At 46.0% G+C, this 25,914-nt stretch overlaps 1 protein-coding gene across 1 annotated transcript in view; it reads left to right on the top strand.

Annotated features, from left to right (window-relative positions):
* Positions 1 to 24,972, top strand: part of LOC124027185 (voltage-dependent calcium channel subunit alpha-2/delta-1-like) — a gene marked incomplete at its 3' end in the record, with an annotated part of 30,356 nt that extends 5,384 nt beyond the window's left edge. Inside the window, exons 2-3 of the mRNA XM_046339651.1 lie at positions 22,846 to 22,927; positions 24,856 to 24,972. Coding sequence (XP_046195607.1) covers positions 22,846 to 22,927; positions 24,856 to 24,972 — 199 coding nt within the window. The remainder of the gene's footprint in view (positions 1 to 22,845; positions 22,928 to 24,855) is intronic.
* Positions 24,973 to 25,914: the final 942 nt, after the last annotated feature.

Raw genomic sequence — 25,914 nt, 5'->3', positions numbered from 1 at the left:
CTGTAGACCTTCAATGCAAAACAGTGTGTTTTAATAAATTATTTGGTGACTTGTGAATATATTTAGTATAGTTTTATCCCAAAAATATACATTTTTCGATGTTTTACAATTGTTTTTTTAACGAAATTCACTGAGGAAGATGGCCCTCCCTTCCTCCTCTGAGGAGCCTCCACTGCTTGACTACCATATAAAGCTGACTGGGTTTCTCTTTTTCTCACTATTGCCGTGATCAGAGCTGCAGCAGTTGGCCGTCCTCGGGTTGGCAGTGTAACCATACTGCTCATTTTACTACTTTGACAGTGATTTTGAGTGACTATTACAATGGAGGTGTTGAATAAAAGAATGAACACACACACACACACACACACACACACACACACACACACACACACACACACACACACACACACGCACGCACACACACACACACACACACACACACACACACACACACACACACACACACACACACACACACTGTTGACAGGCTGTTGAGCTCTGGAAATTGTCTGAAGTGCTCCTATAGTTGTAAGACAGGGGTAAGACACAATTAACATCTTGGCTTTAGAGATTGTTCTTCTGTCTCATTCTTTATCTCTCTCTGCCTCTCTCCTTTCTGCCTGTCTGTCTGCCTCTCTCTCTCTTTCTCCCTACCTCCCTATCTTCTCTTCTTATTTCCCTTCATCTCTGTCTCATTCTTTATCTCTCTCTGCCTCTCTCTCTTTCTGCCTGTCTGTCTGCCTCTCTCTCTCTTCTCTCCTACTCACTCACTTTCCCCTGCCCCTCTATCTCTCTTTCCCCTCTCTCTCTCTTTTCTGCCTACCTTCATCCCCTCTCTCTCTCTCATTCTGCCTACCTCTATCTCTCTTTCCCCTTGTCCCTCTCTCTCTCTCATTCTGTCTACCTCTATCTCTCTTTCCCCTTGCCCCTCTCTCTCTCTCATTCTGCCTACCTCTATCTCTCTTTCCCCTTGCCCCTCTCTCTCTCTCATTCTGCCTACCTCTTTCTCTTTCCCCTTGCCCCTCTCTCTCTCTCATTCTGCCTACCTCTATCTCTCTTTCCCCTTGCCCCTCTCTCTCTCTCATTCTGCCTACCTCTCTCTCTTTCCCCTTGCCCCTCTCTCTCTCTCATTCTGCCTACCTCTATCTCTCTTTCCCCTTGCCCCTCTCTCTCTCTCATTCTGCCTACCTCTATCTCTCTTTCCCCTTGCCTCTCTCTCTCACTCACTTTTCTCCCTGCCCCTCTCTCTCTCCTTCCCCTTGCCCCTCTCTCTCTCTCATTCCGCCTACCTCTATCTCTCTTTCCCCTTGCCCCTCTCTCTCTCTCATTCTGCCTACCTCTATCTCTCTTTCCCCTTGCCCCTCTCTCTCTCTCATTCTGCCTACCTCTATCTCTCTTTCCCCTTGTCCCTCTCTCTCTCTCATTCTGTCTACCTCTATCTCTCTTTCCCCTTGCCCCTCTCTCTCTCTCATTCTGCCTACCTCTATCTCTCTTTCCCCTTGCCCCTCTCTCTCTCTCATTCTGCCTACCTCTATCTCTCTTTCCCTTGCCCCTCTCTCTCTCTCTTCTGCCTACCTCTATCTCTCTTTCCCCTTGCCCCTCTCTCTCTCTCATTCTGCCTACCTCTATCTCTCTTTCCCCTTGCCCCTCTCTCTCTCTCTCATTCTGCCTACCTCTATCTCTCTTTCCCCTTGCCCCTCTCTCTCTCTCATTCTGCCTACCTCTATCTCTCTTTCCCCTTGCCCCTCTCTCTCTCTCTCTCTGCCTACCTCTATCTCTCTTTCCCCTTGCCCCTCTCTCTCTCTCATTCTGCCTACCTCTCTCTCTCTTTCCCCTTGCCCCTCTCTCTCTCTCATTCTGCCTACCTCTATCTCTCTTTCCCCTTGCCCCTCTCTCTCTCATTCTGCCTACCTCTATCTCTCTTTCCCCTTGCCCCTCTCTCTCTCTCATTCTGCCTACCTCTATCTCTCTTTCCCCTTGCCCCTCTCTCTCTCTCATTCTGCCTACCTCTATCTCTCTTTCCCCTTGCCCCTCTCTCTCTCTCATTCTGCCTACCTCTATCTCTCTTTCCCCTTGCCCCTCTCTCTCTCTTCTGCCTACCTCTATCTCTCTTTCCCCTTGCCCCTCTCTCTCTCTCATTCTGCCTACCTCTATCTCTCTTTCCCCTTGCCTCTCTCTCTCACTCACTTTTCTCCCTGCCCCTCTCTCTCTCCTTCCCCTTGCCCCTCTCTCTCTCTCATTCTGCCTACCTCTCTCTCTCTCTCTCATTCTGCCTATCTCTCTCTCTCTTTCCCCTTGCCCCTCTCTCTCTCTCATTCTGCCTATCTCTCTCTCTCTTTCCCCTTGCCCCTCTCTCTCTCTCATTCTGCCTACCTCTATCTCTCTTTCCCCTTGCCCCTCTCTCTCTCTCATTCTGCCTATCTCTCTCTCTCTTTCCCCTTGCCCCTCTCTCTCTCTCATTCTGCCTATCTCCTCTCTCTTTCCCCTTGCCCCTCTCTCTCTCTCATTCTGCCTACCTCTTCTCTCTTTCCCCTTGCCTCTCTCTCTCCCATTCTGCCTATCTCTCTCTCTCCCCCTTGCCCCTCTCTCTCTCTCATTCTGCCTACCTCTATCTCTCTTTCCCCTTGCCCCTCTCTCTCTCTCATTCTGCCTATCTCTCTCTCTCTTTCCCCTTGCCCCTCTCTCTCTCATTCTGCCTATCTCTCTCTCTCTTTCCCCTTGCCCCTCTCTCTCTCTCATTCTGCCTATCTCTCTCTCTCTTTCCCCTTGCCCTCTCTCTCTCTCATTCTGCCTATCTCTCTCTCTCTTTCCCCTTGCCCCTCTCTCTCTCTCATTCTGCCTATCTCTCTCTCTCTCCCCTTGCCCTCTCTCTCTCTCATTCTGCCTATCTCTCTCTCTCTTTCCCCTTGCCCCTCTCTCTCTCTCATTCTGCCTATCTCTCTCTCTTCCCCTTGCCCCTCCTCTCTCTCTCATTCTGCCTACCTCTATCTCTCTTTCCCCTTGCCCCTCTCTCTCTCTCATTCTGCCTATCTCTCTCTCTCTTTCCCCTTGCCCCTCTCTCTCTCATTCTGCCTACCTCTATCTCTCTCTTCCCCTTGCCCCCTCTCTCTCTCATTCTGCCTATCTCTCTCTCTCTTTCCCCTTGCCCCTCTCTCTCTCTCATTCTGCCTACCTCTCTCTCTCTTTCCCCTCCCCTCTCTCTCTCTCATTCTGCCTACCTCTATCTCTCTTCCCCTTGCCCCTCTCTCTCTCTCATTCTTATCTCTCTCTCTCTTTCCCCTTGCCCCTCTCTCTCTCTCATTCTGCATCTCTCTGCTCTTTCCCCTTGCCCCTCTCTCTCTCTCATTCTGCCTATCTCTCTCTCTCTTTCCCCTTGCCCCTCTCTCTCTCTCATTCTGCCTATCTCTCTCTCTTTCCCCTTGCCCCTCTCTCTCTCTCATTCTGCCTATCTCTCTCTCTCTTTCCCCTTGCCCCTCTCTCTCTCTCATTCTGCCTATCTCTCTCTCTCTTTCCCCTTGCCCCTCTCTCTCTCTCATTCTGCCTACCTCTATCTCTCTTTCCCCTTGCCCCTCTCTCTCTCTCATTCTGCCTATCTCTCTCTCTCTTTCCCCTTGCCCCTCTCTCTCTCTCATTCTGCCTACCTCTATCTCTCTTCCCCTTGCCCCTCTATCTCTCTCATTCTGCCTATCTCTCTCTCTCTTTCCCCTTGCCCCTCTCTCTCTCTCATTCTGCCTACCTCTCTCTCTCTTTCCCCTTGCCCCTCTCTCTCTCTCATTCTGCCTACCTCTCTCTCTCTTTCCCCTTGCCCCTCTATCTCTCTCATTCTGCCTACCTCTCTCTCTCTTTCCCCTTGCCCCTCTCTCTCATTCTGCCTACCTCTCTCTCTCTCTCCCCTTGCCCCTCTATCTCTCTCATTCTGCCTATCTCTCTCTCTCTTTCCCCTTGCCCCTCTCTCTCTCTCATTCTGCCTACCTCTCTCTCTCTTTCCCCTTGCCCTCTCTCTCTCTCATTCTGCCTACCTCTCTCTCTCTTTCCCCTTGCCCCTCTCTCTCTCTCATTCTGCCTACCTCTCTCTCTCTTTCCCCTTGCCCCTCTATCTCTCTTTTTTCATGCCTCTCTCTTTCTGCCTGCCTGCCTGCCTCTCTCTCTCTCTCTCTCTCTCTCTCTCTCTCTCTCTCTCTCTCTCTCTCTCTCTCTCTCTCTCTCTCTCTCAGCCTCTCTCTCTCTCTCTCTCTCTCTCTCTCTCTCTCCCTGCCTCACTCTTTCTACAGTCCCTGCCTCTCTCTATCTCTCTCTCCCTGTCTCTTTCTCCCTGCCTCTCTTTCTCCCTACGTCTCTCCCTTTTTCCCTTTCTCGCTCTCTTGCTCTTTCTCCCCGCCTCTCTTTCCCCATTCCCTGTATCTTTATTTCTCTCTGCATCTCTTTCTTCCGGCCTCTCTCTCTCCCTGTCTCTCTCTGCCGCTCTCTCTCTCTTTCTCCTTGCCTCTATCTCTCTTCCTGCTGTTCTCTTTTTCTCCCTGCCTCTCTCCCTCTCTCTTTCTCCCTTTCTCGCTCTCTCGCTCTTTCCCCTTGCCTTCCTCTCTCTCTCGCTCGCTCTCTCGCTCTTTCTCCTCGCCTCTCTTTCCCCTTGCCTTCCTCTCTCTCTTGCTTTCTCCCTGCCTCTCGCTCTCATTCTCTTGCTTTCTCTTATTGTTTCTCTCTTACTTTTCCTCTCTTTTCATATTGCTCCCATCTCTCATCCCCCTCCCTCTCCATCTTTCTATCCCTCTCTCTGTCACAGTGCGTGACTGCATCTCTGTGCTCCAGCGCTAACCTCACATGCCAGTGTCTGTCTGCCTCAGATTTTCTGCAGCCACTCTTCTCTCTCTCTCTCTCTCTCTCTCTCTCTCTCTCTCTCTCTCTCTCTCTCTCTCTCTCTCTCTCTCTCTCTCTCTCTCTCTCTCTCTCTCCTTGAGATGGAACATGTCTCCTAGGCTGCTCCGTGGCTTCGAGGCAGATGATTAACATCATCGAATCTGAAATGCAAAGTCTGATGTCACAGATTGTGCCCCCAGAGAGGCCCAGTGCCAGCCAGTCAATCAGTCAGCCAGTCATCCAGCCAGTCAGTTATTCAGTCAGCCAGTCGGCCAGTCAGTCAGCTAGTCAGTCAGTCATCCAGTCAGCTAGTCAGTCAGCCAGCTAGTCAGTCAGTCAGTCAGTCATGCTGTCAGTCAGCTAGTCAGTCAGTCATTCAGTCAGTCAGCGAGTAAGCAAGTCATCCAGTCAGTCAGCTAGTCAGTCAGTCATCCAGTCAGTTAGTCAGTCAGCTAGTCAGTCAGTCAGTCATCTAGTCAGTCATCCAGTCAGTCAGTCAGCTTGTCAGTCAGTCAGTCATCCAGTCAGTCAGTCATCCTGTCAGTCAGCTAGTCAGTCAGTCATGCTGTCAGTCAGCTAATCAGTCAGTCAGTGAGTAAGCAAGTCATCCAGTCAGTCAGCTAGTCAGTCAGTCAGTCATCTAGTCAGTCATCTAGTCAGTCATCCAGTCAGTCAGTCAGTTAGTCAGTCAGTCAGTCATCTAGCCAGTCATCTAGTCAGTCATCCAGTCAGTTAGTCAGTCATTCATCCAGTCAGTTAGTCAGTTAGTCAGTCAGCTAGTCAGTCAGTAAGTCAGCTAGTCAGTCATCCAGTCAGTCAGTTAGTCATCCTGTCAGTCAGCTAGTCAGTCAGTCGATCAGTCAGCCATCCAGTCAGCCATCCAGTCAGTCATCCAGTCAGTCATCCAGTCAGTCATCCAGTCAGTCAGTCAGCTAGTCAGTCAGTCAGTCAGCTAGTCAGTCAGTCATTCATCCAGTCAGTCAGTCATCCATTCAGTCATCCAGTTAGTCAGCTAGTCAGTCAGTCGATCAGTCAGTCATCTAGTCAGTCAGTCAGTAATCCAGTCAGTCAGCAAGTCAGAATTTCAGCTAGTCATCCAGTCAGTCAGTCATCTTGTCAGTCAGTCATTCAGCTAGTCAGTCAGTCATTCAGGCAACTAGTTAGTTAGTCAGTCATCCAGTCAGTTATTTAACCAGTCAGTCAGCTAGTCAGTCAGTTATTTAGGCAGCCAGTCAGTCAATCAGTCAGTCATCCAGTCAGTCAGCAGGTCAGTCCATTAGCTAGTCAGTCAGCTAGTCTGTCAGTCAGCCAGTTAGTCAGTCAGATAGCTAGTCAGTCAGTCAGTCATCCTGTCAGTCAGTTAGTCAGTCAGTCATCCAGTCATCCTGTCAGTCAGCTAGTCAGTCAGTCATCTAGTCAGTCAGCTAGTCAGTCAGTCAGCTAGTCTGTCAGTCAGCTAGTCAGTTAGTCAGATAGCTAGCTAGTCAGTCACTCAGTCAGCCTGTTAGTCAGTCGTCCAGTCAGTCAGTCATCCTGTCAGTCAGCTAGTCAGTTAGTCAGTCAGTTAGTCAGTCAAACAGATCTAGTCAGTTAGTCAGTCATCCAGTCAGCCAGTTAGTCAGTCAGTCATCCTGTCAGTCATTCAGTCAGTCATCCTGTCAGTCAGCTCGTCAGTCAGCTAGTCAGTCAGTCAGCTAGTCAGTCAGTCAGTCAGTCATCTAGTCAGTCAGCTAGTCAGTCATCATGTCAGTCAGTTAGTCAGTCATCCAATCAGTCATCCAGTCAGTCAGTCATCCAGTCAGTCAGTTAGTCATCCTGTCAGTCAGCTCAGTCAGTCATCCTGTCAGTCAGTCAGTAATCCAGTCAGTCAGCAAGTCAGAATTTCAGCTAGTCATCCAGTCAGTCAGTCATCTTGTCAGTCAGTCATTCAGCTAGTCAGTCAGTCATTCAGGCAACTAGTTAGTTAGTCAGTCATCCAGTCAGTTATTTAACCAGTCAGTCAGCTAGTCAGTCAGTTATTTAGGCAGCCAGTCAGTCAATCAGTCAGTCATCCAGTCAGTCAGCAGGTCAGTCCATTAGCTAGTCAGTCAGCTAGTCTGTCAGTCAGCCAGTTAGTCAGTCAGATAGCTAGTCAGTCAGTCAGTCATCCTGTCAGTCAGTTAGTCAGTCAGTCATCCAGTCATCCTGTCAGTCAGCTAGTCAGTCAGTCATCTAGTCAGTCAGCTAGTCAGTCAGTCAGCTAGTCTGTCAGTCAGCTAGTCAGTTAGTCAGATAGCTAGCTAGTCAGTCACTCCAGTCAGCCTGTTAGTCAGTCGTCCAGTCAGTCAGTCATCCTGTCAGTCAGCTAGTCAGTTAGTCAGTCAGTTAGTCAGTCAAACAGATCAGCTAGTCAGTTAGTCAGTCATCCAGTCAGCCAGTTAGTCAGTCAGTCATCCTGTCAGTCATTCAGTCAGTCAGTCATCCTGTCAGTCAGCTCGTCAGTCAGCTAGTCAGTCAGTCAGCTAGTCAGTCAGTCAGTCAGTCATCTAGTCAGTCAGCTAGTCAGTCATCATGTCAGTCAGTTAGTCAGTCATCCAATCAGTCATCCAGTCAGTCAGTCATCCAGTCAGTCAGTTAGTCATCCTGTCAGTCAGCTAGGCAGTCAGTCAGTCATCCTGTCAGTCAGTCAGTAATCCAGTCAGTCAGCAAGTCAGAATTTCAGCTAGTCATCCAGTCAGTCAGTCAGCTAGTCAGTCAGTTAGTCAGTCATCCAGTCAGTCAGGTAATCAATCAGTCAGCTAGCCAGTCAGTCAGCTAGTCAGTCAGTCAGTCTTCTAGTCAGTCATCCAGTCAGTCAGTCAGCTTGTCAGTCAGTCAGTCATCCAGTCAGTCAGTCATCCTGTCAGTCAGCTAGTCAGTCAGTCATGCTGTCAGTCAGCTAATCAGTCAGTCATTCAGTCAGTCAGTGAGTAAGCAAGTCATCCAGTCAGTCAGCTAGTCAGTCATCTAGTCAGTCGTCCAGTCAGTCAGTCAGTTAGTCAGTCAGTCAGTCAGTCAGTCAGTCAGTCATCTAGTCAGTCATCTAGCCAGTCATCTAGTCAGTCATCCAGTCAGTTAGTCAGTCAGTCATCCAGTCAGTTAGTCAGTCAGTCAGTCATCCAGTCAGTTAGTCAGTTAGTCAGTCAGCTAGTCAGTCAGTAAGTCAGCTAGTCAATCATCCAGTCAGTCAGTCATCCAGTCAGTCAGTTAGTCATCCTGTCAGTCAGCTAGTTAGTCAGTCGATCAGTCAGCCATCCAGTCAGTCAGTCATCCAGTCAGTCAGTCATCTAGTCAGTCATCCAGTCAGTCATCCAGTCAGTCAGTCAGTCAGCTAGTCATTCAGTCAGTCAGTCAGCTAGTCAGTCAGTCATTCATCCAGTCAGTCAGTCAGTTATCCATTCAGTCATCCAGTCAGTCAGTTAGTCAGCTAGTCAGTCAGTCAGCAAGTCAGTAATTCAGCTAGTCATCCAGTCAGTCAGTCATCCTGTCAGTCAGTCATTCAGCTAGTTAGTCAGTCATCCAGTCAACTAGTTAGTCAGTCAGTCAATCATTCAGTCATTCCGTCAGTTATTCAGTTAGTCAGTTAGTCATGCAGTTAGTTAGTTAGTCAGTCAGACAGTTAGTCATCCAGTCAGTTAGTCAGTCAGTCTATCAGTTAGTCATTCAGTTAGTCAGTCATCCAGTCAGTTAGTCAGTCGTCCAGTTAGTCATCCAGTCAGTTAGTTAGTCGTCCAGTTAGTCATCCAGTCAGTTAGTTAGTCGTCCAGTTAGTCATCCAGTCAGTTAGTCAGTCATCCAGTTAGTCATCCAGTCAGTTAGTCAGTCGTCCAGTTAGTCATCCAGTCAGTTAGTTAGTCATCCAGTTAGTCATCCAGTCAGTTAGTTAGTCGTCCAGTTAGTCATCCAGTCAGTTAGTTAGTCATCTAGTCAGTCAGCTAGTCAGTCAGTCGATCAGTCAGTCAGTCAGTCATCTAGTCAGTCAGTCATCTAGTCAGTCAGTCATCTAGTCAGTTAGTCGATCAGTCAGTTAGTTAGTCATCCAGTTAGTCATCCAGTCAGTCAGTCAGTCATCTAGTCAGTCAGTCATCTAGTCAGTCAGTCATCTAGTCAGTTAGTCATCCAGTCAGTTAGTTAGTCATCTAGTCAGTCAGCTAGTCAGTCAGTCGATTAGTCAGTCATCTAGTCAGTCAGTCAGTCATCCAGTTAGTCGTCCAGTCAGTTAGTTAGTCATCTAGTCAGTCAGCTAGTCAGTCAGTCGATCAGTCAGTTAGTTAGTCGTCCAGTTAGTCATCCAGTCAGTTAGTCAGTCATCTAGTCAGTCAGTCAGTCATCCAGTTAGTCATCCAGTCAGTCAGTTAGTCAACCTGTCAGTCAGCTAGTCAGTCAGTCGATCAGTCAGTCAGTCATCTAGTCAGTCAGTCAGTAATCCAGTCAGTCAGCAAGTCAGTAATTCAGCTAGTCATCCAGTTAGTTAGTCAGTCAGTTAGTCATCCAGTTAGTTAGTCAGTCAGTCATTCAGTTAGTCATCTAGTTAGTCAGTCATTCAGTTAGTCAGTCAGTTAGTCATCCAGTCAGTTAGTCAGTCAGTCATCTAGTCAGTCAGTCATTCAGTTAGTCATCCAGTCAGTTTGTCATCCAGTCAGTCAGTCAGTCAGTCAGTCAGTCAGTCAGTTTGTCATCCAGTCAGTTAGTCAGTCAGTCATTCAGTTAGTCAGTCAGCTAGTCATCCAGTCAGTTAGTCAGCCATTCAGTTAGCCATCCAGTTAGTCATCCAATCAGTCAGCTGGTCAGTCAGTTATTCAGTTAATCATCTAGTTAGTCAGTCATTCAGTTAGTCAGTCAGCTAGTCGTCCAGTCAGTTAGATAGCCAGTCATTCAGTTAGTCATTCTGTCAGTTAGTCAGTCAGTCATTCAGCTAGTCATCCAGTCAGTTAGTCAGTCAGTCAGTTAGTCATCCAGTCAATCATCCAGTTAGTCATCCAGTCATTCAGTTAGTCATCCAGTCAGTTAGTCATCCAGTCAGTTAGTCATCTAGTCAGTTAGTCATCCAGTCAGTTAGTCAGTTAGTCATCCAGTCAGTTAGTCAGTTAGTCATCCAGTCAGTTAGTCATCCAGTCAGTTAGTCAGTTAGTCATCCAGTCAGTTAGTCATCCAGTCAGTTAGTCATCCAGTCAGTTAGTCAGTCAGTTAGTCATCCAGTCAGTTAGTCAGTCAGTTAGTCATCCAGTCAGTTAGTCAGTCAGTTAGTCATCCAGTCAGTTAGTCAGTCAGTTAGTCATCCAGTCAGTTAGTCAGTCAGTTAGTCAGTTAGTCATCCAGTCAGTTAGTCATCCAGTCAGTTAGTCAGTTAGTCATCCAGTCATTCAGTTAGTCATCCAGTCAGTTAGTCAGTCAGTCAGTTAGTCATCCAGTCAGTTAGTCACAGTCAGTCATTCAGTTAGTCATCCAGTCATTCAGTTAGTCATCCAGTCAGTTAGTCATTAGTCATCCAGTCAGTTAGTCAGTTAGTCATCCAGTCAGTTAGTCACAGTCATCCAGTCAGTTAGTCAGTCAGTCATTTAGTTAGTAAACCAGTCAGTCAGTCATCCAGTCATTTAGTTAGTAAACCAGTCAGTCAGTCAGTCAGTCAGTCAGTCAGTCAGTCAGTCAGTCAGTCAGTCAGTCAGTCAGTTAGTAAACATCATAATGTAGTTATTTATCAATACATATGTTTAAATGCATGTATAAGGCCTTTGAGTGACTTGGTTACATGATTACGAAATGTATTTTCTACAAAATACATGATTAGAAAATATATTTGCTACAAAATACACAAATGAATGATGAATGAATTATTTACAAACCGGTTGTTCATGAGTAATGAGCTATTAAATAGTGCTTTATAAGCATTTTATTGACCCCCGTTTAAATAAAGCTTCACCCTATCTATATATAAATGGTATTTTGGCCTGATGGGTGCATGTCATGTTATCTGGTTACAGTCAAGCCTGTGATCGCATTCGTCTTGCTTTTGACTCAGGCTCTGCCCCCTCTCTCTCCCTTTCCTCTCCCACTCTCCCCTCATCTCTCTCCCTCCATCTCTCTCCCTCTCCCCCTCCTCCCTTCTCTCCTCTCCTCCGTGTCCCACTCTCTCTCCTCCCCCCTCCTCCCTTCTCTCCTCTCCTCCGTGTCCCACTCTCCCTTCATCTCTCTCCCTCCATCTCTCTCCCTCCATCTCTCTCCCTTTCCTCTCCCACTCTCCCCTCATCTCTCTCCCTCCATCTCTCTCCCTCTCCCCCTCATCCCTTCTCTCCTCTCCTCCGTGTCCCACTCTCTCTCCTCCCCCCTCCTCCCTTCTCTCCTCTCCTCCGTGTCCCACTCTCCCTTCATCTCTCTCCCTCTCCCACTCTCCCTCCACCTCTCTCCCTCCCCCCTCCTCCCTTCTCTCCTCTCCTCCGTGTCCCACTCTCTCTCCTCCCCTCTCCTCCATTTCCATGGTTCCCATCACCCTCCTCGCCGGGTTTCTCTCTCAGTTTTAAAGCATAATTAGATTTCATGCTCAACCAGCTAAATAGATATGCCTTTTCGTGTTCCCAACCCTGTCTCCACTGATCTGCTGGCATAATGTGAATGCCGCTCCACCCACACTCTCTGCACTCACAGAGGCAACGGTTAATAAAGAGTTAAAGAAGCTGTCTGTGTCCGTGCATAAGGACTAGAACACAATGGTGTTTGTCGACGGTGTATTCAGAGGCTGAGTTGTTGACTAGGAGGTTCCACTGACTCAGTGGGTTGGAGTGTGGCGCATCTAACACCATGGTTGTGGGTTAATATCCCGCATGGGTTTCTTATTCTGCCTAAATATTTTAACTTTCAACTGTCAGAGGTAAAAAGAGTCTACTTAGGACCATATTAACGGTGTTATATTTTAGAAAGGTGTTTGAAGCCAACTCGGGTTGTATGTCTGTGTATGACTCCGCTCCCCATCAGAGAGCTGGTGTTAGCAGGTATATTTCAGGAGGAATGCCCACCGCCCATCTGCGTAAGCTGCTAAAGGCTATATCTGTTACCCAGCTACCCAGACACCAGGGCACACGGTCTGGGCCCACAGCAAACTCTGCTGCACTCTCTCTCTTTGATCTCTCTCTCTCTCTCTGATCTCTCCGTCTCTGCTCTCTCTCTTGTTCTCTCTTTCTCTCTCTGCTCTCACTCCCCCTCTCTCTCTGTCTCTCTGCTCTCTCTCTGTCTCTTGCTCTGCTCTCACTCTCCTCTCCCCCCCTCCCTCTCTCTCTCTCACAGGCTATATTTGATCTCTCTAGCCTCTAGGGTAGGGGGTGAGTGTCCTGACTCTGACTCAGACCTGTGGGTTGTACTGGTCTGGGATATCTTTGTACCGCGCTAACTCGTTCCCCCCATACCCCATAATTCTCCCCCACGTTCCACCACTGAAGGCTTGGGGGATCCACACTTTATGTGCAGCCTCCTGTTTGTTGTTTTAATGTCTGGTGTCTCCTCCACCCCCTCCTCCGGTTCAGGCCTCTGGGAAGAATGAAATACTACTTTGCCTGGCCTGATGTGTGTACACTGGGAAGACTGGAAGTAGAAGTAATCACCCAGCGCGATGCTAACGCTAAACTAACCTAGGCTACGTCGTCCCCTGCCACCTGTGGCACATGGTACTTCCCAGAATGTTCCATTGCGTTCCGAGACGTTGCCCAGCAGACGTTGGGAATGGGAATGGTTAACAGCTGTTTGGACCGATGCCCTGTCCACCACAGGAACCCTGTGTGTGTGTGTGTGTGTGTGTGTGTGTGTGTGTGTGTGTGTGTGTGTGTGTGTGTGTGTGTGTGTGTGTGTGTGTGTGTGTGTGTGTGTGTGTGTGTGTGTGTGTGTGTGTGTGTGTGTGTGTGTGTGTGTGTGTGTGTGTGTGTGTGTGTGTGTGTGTGTGTCAGGAATCCTTGTATTGCAGTATAGTGAGATATAGTAAAGGTATTTGTTCGTGTATGATCGTCATTTTGTGATGTCATTGAGATTCCACTGTAGGGGAAATGAACATGCATGGACAACAGTGGACATTCTCTCCTCTCCTCATATACTCTCTGTTGTTATTTATACCATAAGTACCCATTGGAGTGCAACAAGCACGGTTGCCATGGGTTCCCACATAACCAGCCACCTCAGATCAAAGCAGGGGTTCCGTGTTCCGGTACTCTGACTTCTTAACAGGAAAATGATGGTGGGAGAAGAGTGAAAGAGAGAAGAACATCAATAATCTCTCGCTGCCCAGGATAATGAGAACGGAAGACAGCTAGCTACAAAGCCTACAATTACTGTGTGATTGATCTCAATAAATAAGGAGGATATTATCCTTTATCTGCCTGTTTTGCCTCTCAGGGAGGGAGGGAGGGAGGGAGGGAGGGAGGGAGGGGGAGGGAGGGAGGGAGGGAGGGAGGGAGGGAGGGAGGGAGGGAGGGGAGGGAGGGAGGGAGGGGGGAGGGGAAAAGAGTGATAGAGAGCAAAGGAGATGGTTAAAGTGAAACAGACTGAAGGAGAGAGAGGAGGTTAGAGGTCAAATGAGAAAGAGGGAGAGGGAGGGAAAGCAAGGGGAGCAAAGGAGAGATAAAGAGTGATAGAAAAACAAGGAGAGATGAAGCAACAGAGAAAAGAGAGAGAGCAAGGTAAACAGTGAGGAAAAAGATACCAAAGAGAGAGAGAGACTGTTTGTCTTCGCCATTGTTCTGTCAGGTTGGTTATTAAAGCCTGCTGCTCCACAGTACCAGCTTTTATTTGGTATCTGATGGCTAAATTATAGCCTCTCTCTCCCTCTCTCTCGCACTCTCCCGCCTCCTCACACCTATATCACTGGTATATCCCTCTAAGAGTAGATCAGAAGGAAAAATCACCACTAATAAGGGGTTGAGGACAGAGACTAACTCAGTGTATGAGACCGATAAATAACTCATGTTATATTAATTTTTTTTTTTTTTAAACACCCCCGTTCCAGTCTGCATCTGTCTGTCAGGCAGTTACTGCCTGCTGCCGTGCTTCTTCTCCCTGACAGTTTGACAGTATTTAGAGATCAAGTGTGGCTCCGCTGACAAAGTGTGAGTGTCAAAACAGCCCTGTGTTAACAGCAGAGAGAGGAATGAAGAGGAGAGAGTGGTGGAAAGGAGAGACTCAGAAAGTGGTGTATTTAGTCTAACTGGCTGCTGTGCAGGTGTGTCGCTACAATTAGCATAAACTTGGGTAATGTTGAATTTTGGTTGCTAGCTCTCCTTGGGACCGTTAAGTCGCTGTGTATGTCCTCGTGTCTCATCTCCTCCTTTCATTGAAAATTACTGGTCACCGGTAGTTAGGTCACTGATTATCTCAGTTACATGTGAGATGTAACTGCTAATCCTAGGTTTGTGTCCTGTCCAGAAACACATCCTACCCCCTAGATCTGATTATGTGAAAAGATTGGATAGGTGTGAGCGATATGGCAAAATCTACACCCAGCCTATCAGGGATAAGATGAAACTACTACCATACCTATCCAAATCTTTCAGATCTACATTAAGTACTGCGGGGATGGGGCCTGTTTCAGGGTTGTTTCAGGATGGGGCCTTGACCTCTTTGTCGATCTGTTTCTACTCTATGATAGTGCTCAGGAATGATGGGGCTTTTGACTTTGCAATGGATGGAGCTCTCTACTGGCTAGTGGTGTTTACATGGTGTCAGGTTCTGCCCTCTGATACAAACAGAAGTAACACAAGTAAACTAATATAAAAACAGTACAGCTGTGGAGTCCAAACATTACATTGGACATGTTAGGCTTGACTGAATGCTGCCTCTGTTGGAAGCCACTTCAGTGTTTTTATACAAATGAAATGGCTTGTGGCTGTGTGGTTACTCTGGGTCATTGTAACTGTTATAGGCTACCTGTGTACTAATTGAGAACTGTTTCCTTGGCAATGAGGAGAAGTGTGAGGATCACTACTGAAAGGTTGAAATGAGAGGTGAGATTCCGTGAGATGTCTTACCGTCTTTAGATCCAAACCCTGAATTAAACGTCTAACTTGACATAGAAACGAAACAGTATCTGACGACAATGGCACAACACTTCTGAAAGAAAGTCTCCTTGAAGAGTAGTCATCACTTTCTGCTGTTTAAATGGGTTCTTGTAGAAGCGAGTCTTGGCTCTTTCACACTGGGAATCTGTTCTCACCTTGTCTGCAATGATTGGAGAAGACTTCACAGGTGGAAACCATGTGGTGGAAGCTCATCATCAGGCTGGATTTCACCTGGTCAGTTCATTCAGATCAGAGCAATGAAGCAGAGGAAAGAAGAGCAGGTGGAAATGAAAACATGGAGAAAAAGTGGTCATGAATAAGGCCTATGTGGAGGGCATACGGTGGCTGTGGAGAATAGGTTTTAGAAAAGAGAGAGGGTTGGAATACAATTCTTTATTGGTATAGGTGAAGGAAGTCATTTTAAGTTCAGAGGAATCCTTCAAGGGAGACTTTCCAGACAAAACTCTCGGGATCTTTTTGTGAGAAAGATTGACCCAGCGGTGGACAACCCTCATCTTTACTGCCTGCTTGCCAGCTCCAGCCGAACCCAGCGACATGTGCCAGTTAGCATATTGTACAATGCCTTTACAACTAAGAGAAATAAAACAAAACTTTTCTAATCAAAACATATTTACAGTAGCCTAGCATACTTTGCATGAAGCAAACACACTCTATTAGGCACCCAGAAAATGCCTCATAAGTTCATTTATAAGGCCTTATGATACATTAGTGCATTGTAACACTAATTGAAGTGTGTATCAGAATACACGTGACATTTTGGATGGTCTTCTTTCTTTTTTCATGTATTTTTCTATTTTTGTTGTTGAGCCCGACAGTAAAGACATGTCATTTAACGGTAAGAAATGTATCACCTTTTACCTTCGGTATGAACACGACCAGTCATGATGTCTTCATCTTATTGTCAAGCAAATCACTTGAAAACGTAGGCTACCTGCGCATGTTGGTCAACTCCACAATAAATCCTGCATCCAAACAGTGCACTGTGCAATGGCACCATTAATCAATGGAAATACCTTTTTGTCAGCAAGGTAGGAAGAAACATAGTTGAGACACCTGAAACGTTGTTGAAATATGGGACTGTCAAGTGCAGCCAAATGAGGGGGGAAATAGTTTAAACCATGACACAGAGTTGGGGCTGTTGGTTTCTTTTGGAATATGCTTTTATTTTTTGATTTACCACTGTAGCAGTACAAATTGAATTTTAAACATCTACACTCTTAGAAAAAAAGGGTTCTTAAAGGTTTTTTTGACTGTCCCCACAGGAGAACCCTTCTTGGTTCTTTGTAGAACCCTTTCGGGTTCCATGTAGAACCCTCTTTGACAGCCGAAGAACCCTTAAAGGTTCTAGATAGCACTTTTCTTTCTAAGAGTGTAGGAGAATGGTTCAATTACCTTCTGGTGTGTATTCTAAATGGTTATCTGGATATTGGAAAGTAACCATTGCTTCAGTTAGTAGCTACATAAAGCCAAGTGAAATGGCTGCATCATTTTGAAAAAGAAGCTGGGTGAAATGGAGAGGAGAGAACAGAAGTGGCCTCAGTAGTCTAAAGTAACCCGAGGGCTAATCCAGCCAGAGGTCAGACAATGATGCTCTCAGTCTGAGTCAGACAAGCTATTCTGGGCTTCCCACTCTTCTGTAACGGGCTCTGGGATTGGACGCTCCACTCTGTGTTGTGCGTGGTTATTGGCTAAACATGTTATTCTTGGGCAACTTGTTCACTATGGCCCTTGAGCAAGGCACTTAACTTTAATTGGCTCCAGGGGCGCTGTACTACTATGGCTGACCCTGTAAAACAGCACAGTTCACAGCTACTAAGTGATAATAATGATATAGCATGCAGAACATATATTTGTTTTATTGTTCGTTAGTGCTATACTGTAACATATGGTGTTGTGTTTCCAAGTCTTTCAGAGAGGTGGCCTGGTTGGGGATAGTACTGTTAAATACTATGTTTCTAGGGCACTTGGGGTCAGATCCTACTCTAACACTCAGGGAACAGTCAGGGAACGCTCTGGGAACTCTCTGAACTCTCGGGGAACACTCAGGGAACAGTCAGGAAACGTTCGGGGACCTCTCAGAACTCTCGGGGAACACTCAGGGAAACATTTGTCCTATTTTATGCTTCATCACACCCCCAATATAGCACTTCAGTTGATGAGTTACTATACATAATACAGACCCTCCACACGCGTGCGCTCGCTCTCGTGCACAGAGATTAGGCTAAGAGGAGCACCTTACCCCTTCACCTTTGAACCCCATTATGTCCTCTGAAGGCCCCAGTGCTCTGGTTTCAATGTTTTCCGATACACACAGGTGACAGCTGGTCTGGGGAGGCGTCTTCTGTTACAGAGAGAGAAAAATATTTGTCTAATCACCAGCTACTGTACAAGGTTAATAGGTTAAATATATGAGAGACTAATTCTGTGAGGCTAAGATGCAATTGAAAGATTGAATCAAAAGATTAACCAAAAGATCCTCATTGCCAGTAGTGGGGAACTCTCCAATGAACTCTCTGAACAATTTAAATATCTTTATCTAATCACCTGTATGTGGTGGGGTGTATTTGGATGGCTTACTGATATTGTGAAAATGAATAAAAACACTCATATCATATGTCTTTGATAAAATAACTGAGTGCCATACTGCACGAAGCAGGTCACGTCTTAACGGATTCAATAGTAACCATCTGTCCTATACAAATTTATTCCCATGTAGTCATATTTAAAAAATCACCACCTCTCCATTTGGAATTCACAGACACGCATTTAAATTGAAATGTCTCGGCAAGAAACCTTGTGGGAGGTCCATGTCATTTATTTTAAAGTGGAGGCTTTCCCTCTGCATATCAGATTATATATTCATCCAAAATAAAAACCAGTCTTCTCTCTCCTCGGGCGCACCTCCGGCAGTGTACCCATGTTGATCTGCGCTCTGCTCTCTCCACGGAGCAAAACAAACCCAAACATTACATTGTGCAAGAGGAGGATGGCAAGAAAGAGAAAATGAAAAACGGCCGCCGTTTTCTAAATGTGCACAGTCTGTTGTGTAAGTGGGGGATGTTAAGAACACAAGCAGCAAGACAGCGAGAGAAAAGGCTCTAGGGGGTTATGGGTCTCTCTCTTTACACTTGGCTGAGTTTCACAAGGATCCACTCAGTCCCAGCCCCGGAGTGTGCAACTGGCTGTATTGCTCGGCTCTCTCTCTCTCTCTCTGGCTCACCAGCCATTTTAGGTTTTCCCCGCCTCAAAGCCCACCCCCCTCTCTCTGTTTCCCCTTCGCTAGGGAGAGTGAGAGGGAGAAATGAGAGGGGGAGGGGGTAGGGCGATGTTATCTCGTTTTTCCATGACCCGCTCCAAGTTTCCATCCTCTCAGAGGGCTTTGTTGAGCTCTTTAAGTGTTGAAACCTCTTTTTTAGACATTACTTCATGGTTTGTCATTGAGAGAAAAGCATTGCTTTTCCTCCTTTGTGGTAACATCACACTTTTTACATTATGTGTTGAGGTAGAGCTTGTCTTTTTAAACAATACAAGAACCCTTATTTGTTTAGAGACAAATAATAATGCTTTTCTTGTCCTTGACTTCAGATGAAACAAGCTTTTTCGCAATGCTTTTATCATAGTTGTTAGTTCACTGTGTACCAATAGTAATGTGGTGTCATTTTTTAACCAACAGGCTACAGGATCTTTAGTCAGAAACGGTGGCCCTCCATGGGACAAGGTTTATTGTTGCTCCCCTCTCCTCATTACCGGCTGCCTCTCCTGTTTCAAACAAGTTATGGGGCTGAACACACACACACACAGAACAAATTGGCTGTAGGCTGTACCGTCTGTCTGTAGTTATTATACAGTATTGGATACTGTAAGAACTAATCATTGTTTAATCGTGAAGCAGGGTTGGCTTTTGGCCAGATTTATTAAGCTCTTCCACCTGTTGTTGGTTACCTGAGGGAACACGGCATAAAAGCTAGAACATAAGGTCAGTATTCAGAGAAGGATTCAAAATAGCCAGCCCATATGTTCAGTCGTAGAGCCTCATCATAGAGAATATGAAGTCTATTCATGTTTCTCTCTGCATCTCCTGTAAAAATGCTATTCTAAGTGCAGTGGCAACACATTTACATTTTAACAGAGGACCTCATTGCCGAGGGCACCTGTTGCATCTGCCTAGGCTGTTGGATAGGACCATGGGACACATTTCCAGGGCCCACCCTGTTGCACATAGCAGATAAAAGCTGACTCTGCAGGCTAGGACCTTACTGTGACCCCTAGAAGCTATTCCTGCTGTGAGCTAAGGGCTTTGAGCAGCGGTGTGTCAGTGGTGCTGACTCAGTGGTGCTGGCTCAGTGGTGCTGGCTCAGTGGTGCTGGCTCAGTGGTGCTGGCTCAGTGGTGCTGGCTCAGTGGTGCTGGCTCAGTGGTGCTGACTCAGTGGTGATGGCTCAAGGGTGTGTCATGCACTAATATCTTCATGGAGGGGTTAGGATGAAAGGTTTGTTAGCGTGTGTGTGTGAGTATGTGTGTGAGTGTGAATGAGTGCGCAGCCGTGTGTGTGTGTGTGTGTGTGTGTGTGTGTGTGTGTGTGTGTGTGTGTGTGTGTGTGTGTGTGTGTGTGTGTGTGTGTGTGTGTGTGTGTGTGTGTGTGTGTGTGTGTGTGTGTGTGTGTGTGTGTGTGTGTGTGTGTGTGTGTGTGTGTGTGTGTGTGAGATCAGAAATGTGCTGATAGTACTCCAGCCTTGCCCCCATACAGCTGCTTCTCTGAGCTGTATATACTTTGAAGAATATCAATTATAAAATATATTTTGATTTGTTTTACACTTTTTTGGTTAGAACATGATTCCATATGTGTTATTTCATTGTTTTGATGTCTTCACTGTTATTCTACAATGTAGAATATAGTAAAAATAACGAAAATCCCTGGAATGAGTAGGTGTGTCCAAACATTTGACTGGTTGTGTACGTTTTACAGCACGAGCCCTAGTCACATTGCAGTGTGGGTTATTAGACAGGATAACATGACACGCATCCAAAGTCAAGGGCGAATGCACTTCTGTATAGTGGAATGGGTTAAAACATACCTGGGGGAAAATAGTTCATTTCCCTTATGACCCCCAGTCATGCATTTTAATGGTTATTGACAAGGATTTTTAACACGTTTCTGTGTGTTGGTAGAGGGGGGGCAAGTTGCGTGCCTGCCTGCATGTTTTTATTCATGTGTGTGTGTGTGTGTGTGTGTGTGTGTGTGTGTGTGTGTGTGTGTGTGTGTGTGTGTGTGTGTGTGTGTGTGTGTGTGTGTGTGTGTGTGTGTGTGTGTGTGTGTGTGTGTGTGTGTGTGTGTGTGTGTGTGTGTGTGTGTGTGTGTTTTTCTCCTAGAAGATGAGCCTGTACCACGTCTCACTTGTCAAGTAATAAGATTCATCTAGGTGTTTGACACTTGATGAGTTCATGGATATGAATTCATACTTCCTCCCCTAACTATGTTGAGTGTTCATGTACTGCTATGGTGTCCTTCAAACCAGGGATGAGTCTCAAATGGCACCCTATTCTCTATATATAAGGAATAGGGTGCGATTTTGGACACAGCACGTCTCCTCTGGGTCTGCATTTAGGTGTTTCAAGTAGATGTATTTACCTGCTGTTTGGAAATTTGCACACTCAATCACTGTGTTTACCTGTGGATGGACCATTCACCCACTTCTAGACTATTCCCTACTGCTAGTGTAATGAATGAGCCAATGCAGTCCACAATCCCCACGTCAACAATGCGTCAATTTCATCGCTATTGTATGTGACCAGATTCGTGTTCAATAGGGCACGCTGTAGCAAAACATTTTCAACAGAGGACAAAAATGTGTTCAAAATGGCAGCTATGCTGGTTATTCAATGTGTCTCAATCCATTTATTTATAACACATTTGGTCTTATGGTTACATATGGACCTTTTCTCCTCAGAACAATGAAGGAACCACTCACTCTCACTGTGAACTTGACACACTTTCAGTGTTTACTTAATCCATATTGTATACACCGTTGAGCCTATTAACTATTGTTCAGTTTCTGGATAGGGTACAGACAGTTTATTGAGGCAGATCAAATCAAATCAAATGTATTTCTATAGCCCTTCTTAAATCAGCTGATATATCAAAGTGCTGTACAGAAACCCAGCCTAAAACCCCAAACAGCAAGCAATGCAGGTGTAGAAGCACAGTGGCTAGGAAAAATTCCCTAGAAAGGCCAAAACCTAGGAAGAAACCTAGAGAGGAACCAGGCCATGAGGTGTGGCCAGTCCTCTTCTGGCTGTGTCGGGTGGAGATTATAACAGAACATGGCCAAGATGTTCAAATGTTCATTAATGACAAGCATGGTCAAATAATAGTAATCACAGTGAACAGGTCAGGGTTCCATTGCTGCAGGCAGATTAGCCAGGTGAAGCAGCAGCACAGCCAGGTGGACTGGGGACAACAAGGAGTCATCATAGCATGTAGTCCTGAGGCATGGTCCTAGGGCTCAGGTCCTCCGAGAGAGAGAAAGAGAGAATTAGAGAGAGCATACTTAAATTCACACTGGACACCGGATAAGACAGGAGAAATACTCCAGATATAACAGACTGACCCGAGCCCCCCGACACATAAACTACTGCAGCATAAATACTGGAGGCTGAGACAGGAGGGGTCAGGAGACACTGTGGCCCCGTCCGATGATACCCCCGGACAGGGCCAAAGAGGCAGGCTATAACCCCACCCACTTTGCTAAAGCACAGCCCCCACACCACTAGAGGGATATCTTCCACCAGCAACTTACCATCCTGAGACAAGGCCGAATATAGCCCACAAAGATCTCCGCCACGGCACAACCCAAGGGGTTGCGCCAACCCAGACAGGAAGACCACGTCAGTGACTCAACCTACTCAAGTGACGCACTCCTCCTAGGGACGGCATGGAAGAGCACCAGTAAGCCAATGACTCAGCCCCTGTAATGGGGTTAGAGGCAGAGAATCCCAGTGGAGAGAGGGGAACCGGCCAGGCAGTTAAATATTGTTCTGTTTCTGTATAGGGTACAGACCGTTTATTGAGCCAGTTAACTAGTGTTCCGTTTCTGTATAGGGTACATTACATTTACATTTACATTTAAGTCATTTAGCAGACGCTCTTATCCAGAGCGACTTACAAATACAGTTTATTGAGCCAGTTAACTAGTGTTCCGTTTCTGTATAGGGTAACTAATTTCTCCCTCTACTATCCCTGCATACATGACCTACTATCTCACCCCTGTCCTTGTTACTCACCCACTGACAACCATGAATATATCCTCTACTCTCTCTATATCTATATATACTCTAATGCACAGTTAATGGGGAGTCAAAACACATATACTCAGGGTAAACATGACTATTTTATAGACCACTGAATTGATTAACCTGCATGGCGAGATATGTTTTGCATAAAGTGATAGTCAGCAGTACTGTTACTGCCTGACTCAACTGCTCTGTTAATGTGTGGTCATGTAGTATCTACTGCAAGGTGATTGGCGAATCCAAGTAAGTCAAGATTATTTATGCAGTGAGGCGGAACATTCACAGCTTTGCAGATGGAAATGTAACATAGAGCTAACTTGATTCCTTATTCTATTTGACAGACATGTATTTCTATTGGATCGTTCTGCACCTTCAGGGTCTTATTTATTATTGCACACTGAAGCAAACTGTTTTGCAACAGAAAAACAAAAACGTTTCTTACTGAACAGTAAAGTATTTCCCTCCCTGTTTCAGTCCATTGTCTTTTGTTTGGTACCAATGATCCTGAAAACAGCAGTTCAGAGATATCAATGTGATTGGATAAGTAAAACCATTTCATCATCGGATTCGATGAGTTACAGGAAGTAAATGAATTTGAATGATTTTGATTGGTGCTTTCATTGTTTCCTCAGGATAAAGGAATGGGTGGAGCAGATGCAACAGGAGCTGGTCACACTGACGGACACAGCCAGCGGAGTGCAGAACCTCATACAGGTGGGACACACAGGAACACCTTGTAAACATAGGAACACAGACGTGCACAAACGTGCATATACCACAACACCACACTCCTCTCAAACGCACAGGAAGCTTGCAACCCCATAGTCACACATCCACAACTCTGGATTTCAACAATCAATATACACACGCGCACACACATATACGCGCACACACACACACACACACACACACACACACACACACACACACACACACACACACACACACGTGCACACACACATGCGCACACATACTCCTGACCTCTCCTGTTTGATGTGTGTCACATCCAATACAATGATGGTTGTCACAACAGATCTGGACTTTACAAAGTGCCATCTCATTAGTGATATGTGGGACATCTGCTTACAGTATTCTGCTAGGGGAATGTCCACACTCAAGGACTATCAGTGTCAACTCCAAACACCACATCCCTATCCACTTCCCTAACAAGCTTACATGATATGGACAGTGAGGAGGAGCTGTTACTCTGGCTGCATCCCAAATGGCACCCTATTCCCTATGCAGGGGGCTCTGGTCATAAGTAGTGCACTATATGGGGAATAGGGTGCCTTTTGGGACACATCCCTTGTGTTGATTGCTATAACCCTATGACAACTCTCCTCCTCTTGCCGAGCCAGGCCTGATATGGAGCCTCTGTAATTATGTCTCGTTTAAATGTCACATGCACAAGTACAGTGAAAATGTCTTTCTTGCAAACCTATAGCCCAACAATGCAATAATCAATAACAATGTATAACCAGAAAACAAAAAAAGAAGAAATAATTAAGAAATATGAAATGCACAATAATCATCACAGTAATTGTCGATCGATTTCAGATTCCTTTTGGATGACATTTTTCAGACACACACGCACACAATGCATGACGTCCCAGGGACAACACACAGGCATGATTTCCCTTGAGCAACACAGTATTCTCAGGAACATACCCTTAACAGACACCATATCAGGGCTGCCTCTTGCCCTGCTTGTCATCACAGACATTTAGAAGAAAAAGAAAAGCAGACATCTTTACCATGACGGTGTTATACCACGTTTGGAGCTAATTTCCTGTCGCAGGCATCATTTGATGCTCATGGGGTGAGGGAAAATAGCTAGACTTTATGACCTAATCTTGACCCTATAGCATATATATAGATAGAGAGTGGGATAACATCAATGGTCAACTGTACATTCCTTTGTCCTGTTGCAGTAGAATAAATGTAGGTTTCCTTCATTGAGACCTCTGGCAGCATGGCTGCTTTGTTTACTACACAGGGGAGGGGATTGTGTTTGCTTGTAAGCAGAAAGAGCATGTGGAGAATAACCATCAGTATCATTACTCATGGACAAGCAGAAACACATAGCACAGCCCCACAGAGGTTAGCTAAGTAAACACACACTTCGATACACAGACTTAGACACACACACGCACACACACACACACGCGCGTGCCCGCACACACATTCACACACTACAAGCCTGTGGTTTTAATGTCGGACCTAGAAAGCCCCTCCGGCTGCTGTATAATTGGCTGTTTGGCATTTCTGTTTTTTTATTGTTTAATTCCTCTTTCTGAAACATATTCCATATTCAGTAAATGGTGTTTGCCGTTGTGCTCCAATGTGGCATAATGTTGCTTGATTTACACTGGCATTGTACACACAGTGGTGACATCATGATTTGACACATTTGACACATCTGACACATATTTACATACATTTGGATTATTGTGTTCATTGTCCCTGCAAATAAATGTAATCAAGTACATTTATTGTGACTATCCTCATAGGTACAATTCTAAGATACACCATGTCAATATTTTATCAAAGTATCACTCTCTCCTGTGTCACCTTTGACCCTTGTTTCTCTCTCTTGATTGCTTCACTGTCACCTTTGACGCTCTATCTCCTGATTGGTGCAGATCTTCCAGAGCCACAGGAAGTACTTCAGTGTGGGGTCCAACGATGCCAGCCAGCTGGTGGCTAATGCAGCAGGGAACATTGAGAATCTCCTGGCCAACCGTTCTCGTGCTCTCAAGGTGAGTACCAGTTCATAGCAGTCCATACACACACACACACACGCACACACACACACACACACACACACACACACACACACACACGCACACACACAGATGCACACAAAGTCACACACACACACACACACACACACAGTTTCACACACACACACACACACACACACACACACACACACACACACACACACACACACACACACACACACACACACACACACACACACACACACACACACACACACACACACACACACACACACACAGATGCAGACAAAGTCACACACACACACAGATGCAGACAAAGTCACACACACACACAGATGCAGACAAAGTCACACACACACACAGATGCAGACAAAGTCACACACACACCTTAATACCAAGAAAGAAGGGTATGAAACTCATCTCCTGGAGGGCTGCAGTGTCTGCAGGTTTTTGTTTCTCACTCGCACTTGATTTAGGGCGAAAGGGGGCAAATCCCATTTGTGGTTAACAAATATCATAGTGCCATCTTTTCCTTTATGACTAGACAATGTCAGACTTAAAGTTCTCCTCGCTGTGTCCTGATGCCCTCTGTATAACACCTATCCCCATTCACATAACTTTCTCCTACCACCACCTGAGTAAAGTCAATTAAAGTCCCCTGGCATTGTTTGTCTCGATCAATCAGGATCGATCTGGCTTGGGCCAGAATTCAATTAAGTCTATGGGTTGCCGTGGTAGCAGGTGTTAATTACCCTGTCAGTCATCAGCCCCTTTGTTTTTCTCACATCACAATAATTGCAGTCAGGTTTTAACGAGATAGTTGTTTTCTTTGTTTCGCATTGTGATAAAAATACAATGCTGACACACACTGTTAAACACACACACACACTGCTGATAGATTAGGTAATGGGGTAAATAGATGGAGATAGATAGAGATGTAATGCAACATTTGTTCTG

The sequence above is a fragment of the Oncorhynchus gorbuscha genome, unplaced genomic scaffold (genome assembly GCF_021184085.1).
Source record: "Oncorhynchus gorbuscha isolate QuinsamMale2020 ecotype Even-year unplaced genomic scaffold, OgorEven_v1.0 Un_scaffold_2978, whole genome shotgun sequence".
Lineage (NCBI taxonomy): Eukaryota > Metazoa > Chordata > Actinopteri > Salmoniformes > Salmonidae > Oncorhynchus > Oncorhynchus gorbuscha.
The sequence above is the reverse complement of the archived record's forward strand: the minus strand, read 5'-3'. Positions and strand labels throughout refer to the sequence as shown.